The 10780-nt window shown below is 42.4% G+C and overlaps 1 protein-coding gene across 1 annotated transcript; it reads left to right on the plus strand.

Annotated features, from left to right (window-relative positions):
- Positions 1-2326: 2326 nt before the first annotated feature.
- LOC104505342 (phosphatidylinositol 4,5-bisphosphate 3-kinase catalytic subunit beta isoform-like) lies at positions 2327-10162 on the plus strand (the record flags this gene model as incomplete). The annotated part of the gene is made up of 5 exons (XM_010160635.1): positions 2327-2512; positions 4948-5173; positions 6731-6954; positions 9564-9746; positions 9992-10162. Coding segments are annotated over exons 1-5 (957 nt in total), but the record flags the coding sequence as incomplete, so codon positions are not given.
- Positions 10163-10780: the final 618 nt, after the last annotated feature.

Raw genomic sequence — 10780 nt, forward strand, 5'->3', positions numbered from 1 at the left:
CCTAAGGCAGCTTTGAACTGGCAAGCTGATAGTAGCACTGTTGCAGTACCAAATAGCTGCTTGGAGTATTTAGCTGGGCTCTGTGTGGGTTTTGAACTTGCTCTTCCACTGGTGACTGATAAGCTTTAGGAGATTTTGGGGTTTTTTTAGCCACTCTCTCTGCTGGAGAACTTTTCCAAATGCTAGATGAGCAGTTGTGTATATTTGTGGTAACTGGCAGGATAGAAACCAGCACTGAGGAATGAGAGGGACTGAGGACAGAGATGGACAGTGAATATTTTTAATCGGTGATCTAACAGGTACTGTTTGTTGAACAGTGATGATCAGTAAAAGTTAGCACTGGACAACCCTTTATAATAAGTACCCAATATTAATAGGTTGTCAATAAGAAGTTATGCCTGTGTAGTAGTTGATTTTTGTGCTGCTGGCATATTCTGTGATCCCTTGCAGGCACGTTCAGCTTTCCCCTGTGCTTGCTTGTTTGTGTATTTCACTGCAAGCTGTCTGTATCCAGCAAGGGATCGCAGGGACCTTCTGAAGTACCACTTCTGGGTTTCTGTTGTTAGTTAAGGACGAGGATGCGTATGATGACAACGAAGTGTTTGATTTAAAAGCCTACCGGTTTTAAAGAGTTGAATTTCCGTTAAATAGGAGTACAGACAACTTTAACTCATTATAAATGAAGCATTAACTTCTGCCTATCATAAAGTCTGGATTTAGTAGCCCGTGGCATGACTTTACCAAACTAAGCGTTTTTATGAAGAAAAACAATAAGCCGGGGAGGGAGGGGGACGAAGCAGCTTTGTTATCATGTAGTTGATCTCGGAGTTTTGTGGTGGGTTCAACTGTAGCCCATTATAAAAGATTTCCTGGTTGCCTGTTTTGGGGAAAAACGGCACTGAAGCGCTCTGGGATTGAAAAGCTGTGTTGGGCAGGGCATGCGCCCTTGGCAGGTTTGCGCAGCGCGGTGGCAGTGAACTGTAACCCAGTGGTGTGGCCACTTCAAGCAGCCTTGTGCTGCGTCTGGGTGTACCTTGGTGTGGCCAGCAGCTGTAGAAAGGCTTACCTTTGGGTAACGGGTTTTGTCTAGTGTCCTACAGGGGCAAAGACGGTGTGTCCTTGAGCAACGTAGGCAGCAGTGGTGATGATTTCAGAAGGCGGCTGTGCTCGGTTTTTTTTTTGGTGTTTGTCATTTGCCAGTGAGCTTGTTTGAACCTGCTGTGTGGATGTGTAAAGAACAGCAGACCAACGTATTGTTTGCAGCCTGCTTTTTCTGCTGGTGCTGGACGACGGGAAATGCCCAGGCACAACAGGCCTGATTTCAGAGCAGGGAAGGGATCTAGAGGAGAAGGAGTGATGAAAGTACTGGAAACCTGTAGTAGTAGTAGAGTTGCAGATTCACCCCTATTTTTTCACAAGTGGAGATCTCCTGTTGTCCAACGAGAATTAGAAAGGTGTAGGGGTAATGTGCTCTACAGTAGTGTTTCACAATGCCTCCCGTCCCTGCGTCAGCTGAAGAGCATTGTCTGGATAAAGAGGAAGGTAAATACTTCAGTGAATAGTGACTGAAGGGAAAACTCATCTTTAGAGAGTGGTAATCAAAAGATAAGGCTTGGAGGATTGGAAAACTAGTAGTAGCATTGAGAGTAAACAGAATGTCTTGAAGAAGTATGAGTGCTCAGGAAGCCAGTGTATTGAGGTGAAGTAGATCACACGAAGGGTTTCCCACTATTCCACAGTGGGTACAGTTTACACAGTGGGTTGAATTCAGTGGAGATGATCATTCTTTTAACGGGTGAAAGAAATTTGAGGTAAATGCCTTTAGAGGAAGATGTCACAGTTGAAGGAGATTTTCCTGCTATTAAGATAGACTTTCAAGGTGAAGATGTCACTCTGGGCACATTTGTGGAAAACAGGAAATCTGCAAAAACAAAATTAGGAAATAGATGCTGTGCTTTCATGTTAAATGTCATCCTTCATCCAGGAGGTTTGCTTTGATTGTATTTTATGCAGGTAAATAGTTTCAGAGAAAATCTAAAATGAATTTATAACTTTGTTTTATCTAACCTCTAGTGAGTTAGGTTTTTCTCTAATTACTTTGGTTTAATGATATAAACAGTAATGCTTTACCAGACAAGTGCTTTTATTATACTCATGGAATTATTGAGTGAAACTGGTTACGTGTTAGCCGTACTGGTATTTGAGACCCCAGGCTTGCAAACTGAGCTGTGCAAGCAGGCTTATGTAAACTTTACAAAGACTTTAAAATGTGTGTCTAATTATAGAAGGTTAAGTACACTGAATTTTAATTTTTTTTTCCCCTCAGGCCATGTGGTTATGATATTATTGAGATTCCATAATGCCTCCTGCCGTGACAGACAGCCTTGACATCTGGGCAGTGGATTCACAGATTGGTGCTGATGGCTCAATATCTGTGGACTTCCTGTTGCCCACTGGAATCTACATCAACCTGGATGTCCCTCGAGATGCCACCATTTCTCATATTAAACAGGTAATACCAACTGGTCAATTAAAAGGTAACTTATATTTGGAATGAGAGCTGTTTCTGATTTCTGTGTGCCTTTTGGCAAATCAAGCAATGAATTTGAGTAGGCATAAAATTAATGTGGTGAAGGCATGTGCATAGCGGATTGATTAATGAAGATGACTAGGTATCTGGGGGTTTGGAATGTGGTTTGTAGTACGGAAGTCAGAGACTGCTCCTGTGTCTTCTGATTGACACCAAAGACGGATGCTTTCAAAACTACGTATGCTGCTTCTTAAAGGTTGTGTCCAAGTGCCTTCTTAGGGCCTCACTTAAAAAGTGAGGGAATACTCGAATCGAAGGGGAGCATGTAAGGAAATAAAAATAGATAGTAAAGAACAATCTACTGACCTTTCGTCAGATGATGTCCATGTGAGGGCATTTAGACAGAAATTTTCTTCTTTGTATCAATAGCAGCTTCATATAATTTGTCGTACTCCTGAGTTGAAACTTTCTGAAGACTTAAAGAAACACTGAAGTATGGGTGGGGGTTTTTTTGGTGGTTTTTTTTTTTTTTTTAATGCAGCGGATCACTTAGTATTTTAAAAGAAATGAGGGTGCCACTAGAAATTGAAGTGGTGTGAGAAATAAGTTTTTCGCTCTACTCAAATACCTGAAATAATTCTGATGGGGAATAAATGTCACTGTTTTAGCCAAAGGGCGACCTGGGCAGCTGCAGGTTCGTTGTTGGGCAGGGTAATGGGACAGCTGATAGTGATTTCAACTGATAAAGAGCTTAAAAAACACAAGTGTGTAAGTGACTTGAATTAAGCTGTCTGGTTTTCTTGATGCCTGTGATGCTGTAAACGGTACTGTTGATACTTAGCTGTTTCTCAAAGAAAAAGAATGTTGATGATAACTATAGAAGTCTGTCATGGAAATCACTGTATTTGGAACCAAAACAATAAGACATACCAGATCAGTAGTTTTGCGCTCACCACATTGCTGAGACACGCCCTGATGGTGGACCCTTGGATGTATAAATGGAGGACTTGAGAGCACATATAAGGAGTTTGTCTTGTACGTGAAACTGATTAGAATTAGAGAAAAGAAGAAAAGTAGCAGATTATTTGGGGACTGAAGAATTTTTCATTTCTGTAGACTTTATAATTCTACTAGACCAGTACTTTGGTGATGGCGAATGGCTGTTTGGGTGGAAGTCAGCTTCAGGGACTTGATGGCTTTTTAAATTTTACCATTGCTAAGGGATACAGTAAGTGCCAGTAGCTGGAAATAGAAGTTAGACAACTTGGAAGGAAAAAAAAAGGTGCAGATTTTAAATCAATATAATTAGCTATTGGAGAACACAGAGGCAATAAGAGATTTAGTCCTTTGATACCACTGAAGTTGGAATTTTTCCTCTACACCACAGGTGGTTAGTCAGATAAGCAAAACACACTGGCATAGATTTCTGGGAGGCAGAACTCATCGTACAGTCTCTGAGATTGATGCAGGTCCATTGTTTGGCAAGGGGAGTTCAGTTCAGCTTCAGCTGTTTTGAGAAGAGGCTTTTGCCATGCATTATTGATCCTGCAGTTCCTGCTTCAAAAAACGCTTCAGGGACAAACCCATAAAATGTAAATGTCTAAAATGAGGACAAAAATATTCTCGCAGGTAAAGACTTGAATAGTATTTAGGTCGGGCGAGGCCTTTTTACTTCCCATTCTGATTTCTGTGAAGGATTTGATTTAATGTATTTGATACACTGGTGTTACTTAAGGTGTGATCTGCTCCTTAAGTACTCAGCTCAGTAAAGCATCGTTTAGCGTTCTTTGGGCGACTTGCATGTTTTGGTGGCCTGCTAGCAATTTACAAATCAGCTTACATTAAGCTTCTCCAGACAACAGGGAATATTTTATTCAGGAATTAGTTCCATAGTGGCAGCTTGTTGTCCATATTTACAATAATCACTGGAAAACGAACATAAAGATGTGTCTCAAGGGAGAAGGATTTTGGTAGGAAGCTATAGGAATGGATGGAGAAGAGTGACCGTTTGCTGGCCAGCATCAGGAATGTCTGCCTCCAAAATCAGTAGGTGCTTTGTTACTGTGGTGACAGGCAGGCCCCCAGCTGTACTGCAGACAAGACTCTGCTGGGTCAGTCCCAGGTAGGCCCTCAGGATGTGGGTTAGTGCTGCCCTGCTCTCATCAGCTCCGTGTACTTGTCCCCATGTTTTGTGACCCCTGGGATATTTATGCACGCAAGTTGCTGCTTAAAAATAACCTCAAGTTAGAGATTAGAAACAAGACAAAGTAAATATATAATGACATACAGCGAAAAAATGAGCCAAGTTGGCAAGCATGTTACTTTTGTGGTCTTTTGGGAGCACAAATGGAAATTAACCTTCAGTGCCACGTGTCCCGGCTTTCTTGTTTTGTTTCATTTCTTTATTTTCTTTGCAGCTGTTATGGAAGCATGCACATGCCTACCCACTCTTTCATCTCCTCATGGAGATCGACTCTTACATGTTCTCCTGCGTGAATCAGACTGCTGTCCATGAAGAATTAGAGGATGAAACACGGAGACTTTGTGATGTTAGACCCTTCCTTCCTGTCCTTAAACTAGTGACAAGAAACTGTGATCCGGGAGAAAAGTTGGATTCCAAAATAGGTGTCCTTATAGGCAAAGGTAATTAAAGTCAATTTTTTCAAAGATGAGGGTAAACTTTGTTTTATATGAGAGTCTTAACTCGGCAGGTAACAGTGGAAAAAGTAAACATAGAAGGGAAAAAAAAAAAGGAGTGTTTCCCTGATGGAATTTCCCTTTCTCAGAGTAATACTGGTGCAATTTAAAAGAATTAAATATTCAAGATGAAACATTTGAAAGATACTTTGTATTGTATTTTGGCACTGCATTCTATTACCACATCAATTAAGAGCAAATTTTATTTTCCTAGACAAGGGAAAGTAGTAATGTTACTACTGGGTGAAGGAAAGCACAGTCCCTGGAAAGCGTTGCTGTAAATAGCCTAGCAGCAAACTGGATGCACAGAAGGAACTAAAAGCTATTATGATTTGTTATACATGGTTTCTGAACTGGTTAACAACGTGATTCTTGTTTTTGCTCTCAACTGTGACACTGATTTTCAGCAGACAATGAAAAGCTATTTTTAAAGGTTTCACAGTAACTTGTTCTTGATGTTATTTCAGAATTTTCAGCTTTTCAATCCACTCTGCTTGGTTATACAATCAAGATTGACAGGGTCGTGTGAGGTCATACCTCTTGTGTTAAAACAATGAGCCATTGTTAGCTCTTTCATAAAGACTGCAGGTTTTGTTTAGATTTCAGCAGTACGCTGTCTGCCTGTTTGTGACAACGGACAATGGAAGCAGTTAGCCAGTTCAACCATATTCTGACAGCTTCGGAGAGATTCACGCTCTCTGATTGAATATTTTGCTTATGATAGCTGTGCAAGATCCTTCCTTAGGCAGCCCCTGTTCAGTCCCTTAGTGGGAAAAACGTGTTCCTGCCTGAGCTTCTGTACTCGGTGTTCAGTTCTGTAAAGGCACTCAGTGCTTGGTGTAATTTCGACAGCATCCCTCAAAGGTCGGGGGACAAGAAGGGAAGGCTTGCAGGCCTTGTGCTTCCTGAAGGCACAGAGTCACAGCTGTGTGGACTCTGCACTGCGTATTCTCACTTGGCAGGTTTTGGAAAAGGAGCTTCGCTGTTCTTGGATAGGTTGAAATTTCAGTGCTGCCATTTTGTCTTGAGTAGATGGTTTTAATCGCAAAAATTCAAGAGTAAGTTTATCCATTTACAGTCCCACTGTCCTTTTTTGACTTTTTAACAAAATAAAAGAGAGGTCATCGTTCTGTGGGACTGAAAATAAATAGTTTGCAAACACTTCTTCCCTTCTGTGGTCTTTATGATGCATTTGCTCTTGTGACGGAGACTTGAAACTTTCCAAACTGTCTTGAACTCAGGGTGAGGTTGGCATTTCCGTTTAATAGTACCAAAGAGACTCTCGTGCCAGGTTGCATGGGAGCTGTGCAAGTAACTTTAGAAGCCCACCAGTGTAGACAGGACAGCGTAGAACCCGGCTCACTTTTGAGCACCGTTTTGGATGGGATGTCTGAAGTTACCTTAACTTTGCCTTAACTTCATAGCAGTTTGAGTGGGACGGTACATAGGTTGGCAGTGTTTGTGTACAGGTATGTATCCTTTTGCTTCTGTGCATCCTTCCAGGTCTCCATGAGTTTGACGCCTTACAAGATCCTGAAGTGAATGACTTCCGAGCTAAAATGCGGAGGATCAGCGAGGAAAAGATCCAGTCACTTGTGGGTCTCTCCTGGATGGACTGGTTGAAGCACACTTACCCACCAGAACAGGAACCTGTTCTCCCCGAGAGCTTCCAAGATAAGCTCTATAGTGGAAATCTTGTAGTGGCTGTTCATTTTGATAACTGCCAGGTAGGAATCACACTCCATGTACTGATCTTGATCCGGATGTGAATTAGCATGGGGTTGGTCAGGGATGTAAATGAAGTAGGGGGTTGGATGCCAATGCAAGTTCTTTCACTGGGATCCTTGACCCTTGAAAGAAAGAGAAGACGCAAACCTACAGTTGTGAACTCAACTTCAAAAGTCAAATTACAGTTCTACTTGTAATGTCAAAATGTAAAACTTATATATTCTGCATTATTTCACGTTCTGTTTAAATGTAAAACAGTTCAGAGTTGTCAGGACATTTTTTGGCCAGCTGTTACCACGCTGCTTTGCTATTGTTCAGCTTTAGGCTTGGGATGCTGGTGAGTTGGGAGGCACCTGATTTAACACACTTCTCTGAGATTCATTGCTGAATATCTTTGGGGTTGATCTGCTAATTAGGTTGAGCAATACATTTAAAATAAAGAGGAATTAGTATTCCCTGTGCTAGACATGCGTATACACAAGGAAAACGCTGGCTGAGACTTAGAGTTACCTTTTTGCTTCAGCTAACAAATCCATAGCTTATTTTAAAAATAAAAACCCCTTTAGTTTCCACCTAAAATGATTTAGCTTCAGTTTCATGATGCTGGTGTTGCTATAATTCTGCTCGAGTCCAGCATTCCCATTCTTCATTTCTGCACTGTGTTCTTTTGGTTAACTGTGAGGGATCAGCATTGGAAACTTGAAAATCTCCCAAGTGTATAAATATATCGGGCTGTATTTGGTGTCTGTTCTGACCCAGGTGCTAGATACTGATTTTTCTAATGGTTCAGCTGATGTTATTTGTAAATCGATATGATTTCTGATACTTTTAACTTAAAAGTCCGAAATGGTGAAATCCTGTCTGGCTCTGGAAACACCAAATGCGGAGGTGAATACTAAATTTGGCCACCAGTCTCACTAGGAATGTTGGATGCATAGGTGGTGTTATGACAGAACCTCCTACCAGTCCTCTTTGGCTTAGTAGAGGTCTTGTAGTTGTCCAGTGAGTGAGAACATCTGTGTGTTTGTCAGCTTTGGATTAAAATACTGTAGGTATATGGGTGTGATAATAGTACAAAAGCAGTGCAGAAGTTCATGCTTGTGCAGAATGTATTTTGCCTACCACTGCGATAGCTTAGGCTGCTGACATTTCAAATGTTTCGAATGCTTCTGCTGCCAGTTCTGACCTTCAAAGCTACTAGCAGTTCAAATCTGAGCTGCTTTTTGGAGCAGTAAACTCTGTTCCAGACTTCACTACTTGCACTGAGTACTAGAATCATCTTGGGAGAACCGAAAAGGAGGGTATGGGGACTGTTGTGCTCCTTCCATCGGAATGCTGCAAGGTTGAGAGAAAGGAACATTACAGTACTTTCTTCCGAGAGCTGTAAAAGCTACCGGATTGTCTCGGGAGCCAGAGGAGGGGATTCATCCCCAGTTCTGTGATGTACCTGTGAAGACCTGCCATTTGGAAGTGAGGCAGCCGTCGGAGCATCAGCTTCCTGGGAGGAAAAGGTGTCGTAGAAAGCCGTCACAGTTCGGCAGCTTTCTGACAGGCAGAAGCTGTGCTGCAGAAACTGGGAAAATACACGATTAATTTTGCCTGGCTTCAGAGTTAGATGTTTTCCATTAGGGCAGCTTGGCTTCTTACCAGTAAACTTCCGTATAAATAAAGCACAAGTCCAAAGAATGTAAGGCAGACAACACTTCGTATGTGTAAATAACTGCTTTTAGAATGCTTATGTCGTCAGGTCTGCGTGTGTGTGTGAAGGAAAACAAAACAACCCCCAGAACCTGCTGAATCAGCCTTTGCAAATAAGCATGCGCGGAGCATAACGTGGTAGGTTAAGGGAGATGACATTCCACAGGCGACCTTTTACATTAGGAACTTTGAATTTAACCCTTTTTATTTTAAGTTTAAAAAAGAAATAACTCCTTACCTTTTACCTTTTTAGAACGGATCAAATTAGAGATAGTTTGGGAATATGTAGATAGCCACAAATTTTGATTAAAAATTCTCTCTGGAAATGCAGAGGCTTTCTGTGTTGTGTTCAGATGCTGCAGGTTTAGGCTGCTGTCCCTCTTTTCTGCACCCCTCCAAGTAAGGTGGTGTTTTCGTACATAAATCGCACCAACAGTTCCTTCTGCTTTATTACTTGAAGGTTTCTTTTTGTTTTGAGTACGGTGGTACCTAGAAAGAGGACAACTTGCTGGTGGCCAGAAAGAAGACAAATTAGCACACCTAGTGCTGCCGAGGATCTTGACATGCATGCCTGGTTTAATGTCTCCTTCGTTCCCTTTCTAAAATACAAGCTTCTGGATAACATCTGATCTAGAAATCAGAATCACTGCTGAATCAATTAGATCAAGTTCTGTGTTCTTAAGGTACTTCTGATACTGTGACAGTTTGGGAATTGACCATTTTTGGAGCTCTTAGGGTGACTTTTGCTGTGATTGCATGCAGGATGCAGACATTAGCTGTGAGTGTTAAAACAGCCTGGGCTCAGCAGTTCAGTATTTCTACATATTCTGTTGTGCACGCTGTGATTTAAGCCTTGTACGTCTGACTAGGCCAAGTTTGACAGTCGGTGTTCCTCTTTGTGTTTTGGTAGGATGTGTTTAGTTTTCAGGTGTCTCCTAACATGAATCCCATCAAGCTGAATGAGCTGGCAATCCGAAAACGTTTGACTATCCATGGAAAAGAAGATGAGGAAGTTGATCCTGCTGACTATGTGCTGCAAGTTAGCGGGAGGCTAGAATATGTTTTTGGTGATCACCCACTAATTCAGTTTCAGGTACATAAAGCTCTTTGGAACTTACCGTAACAGTTCTCTGGTGCCTTGCTTCCTGTGCTGTTGGATGGTCAGCTGTGCCGAACAGCAGTACTTTTCCTCCTCGTGCCTGCAGCCCTCTCCAAGTGTGACACACGTGCGCACCATTTCCTTTGTGTCTTCGTAATACATTGTTTGTTCCTTTGATTTGGAAGTTGCCATAGATAGAGCCTGCAAGCTGCTAACGGCTGTTTTCCGTGGGCTTTCAGTACATACGCAACTGTGTGATGAACAGGACTCTTCCTCAGCTGACCCTAGTGGAGTGTTGCACCATAAAGAAAATGTGCGAGCAGGAGATGATTGCCGTAGAAGCTGCCGTAAACCGCAAGTCGTCCAACCTGCCTCTGCCTCTGCCACCCAAAAAAAACAGAACAATAACTGTAAGTTGATAGGGAGATTATCTCATACCCATAAGGAACGGTGACTTGTGGAATATGAATCACGGTGCCTGGGATTTGTGGTGCTCTGACTGCTTTCCAGTGTAGGTCACCTGGGTCTACTTGGAGCCTCCTGTTGCTTGTACCAAGGTTTACAGCAGAAATAGCAGACCTTGAGGCTTTTTGGAAACTACCCAAACTACTCATCCATCTCCTTTCTCCCCCAACTGTCTCCTTTCCGTTGCTGTTGATGCTGCCTTTAATCACAGCCCAGAGGAGCAGGTGATAACCTGGTACCTGCAGCTGGAGGAGTTGTGCAGAGAACCTGGGTTCTCCCGCGCAGCGTGCGGGCCGTGCTGGCTTGGGCAGCAGCAGTCCGTGATCCCTTGCGCTAGCCCAGATACCTCGCGTGGTGTTGCCTCCTCAGCGGTGGCGACTTCTTCCGTAACGTACGTCGAACTTCTCTTTAACGTGGTGCTTCCTTGACTGCTAAGCACAGTTACAGTTCAGGTACTGTCGTTCTAAGAAGCGTGGACAGACTTTGCTCCGTTACACATCCTCTGGATTCAGAATGAACAACAAACTTGAAGGGTTGTTCTGAATTCATAGAATCATAGAATC

Source organism: Eurypyga helias, unplaced genomic scaffold (assembly GCF_000690775.1).
Source record: "Eurypyga helias isolate BGI_N326 unplaced genomic scaffold, ASM69077v1 scaffold6071, whole genome shotgun sequence".
Taxonomy (NCBI): Eukaryota; Metazoa; Chordata; class Aves; order Eurypygiformes; family Eurypygidae; genus Eurypyga; species Eurypyga helias.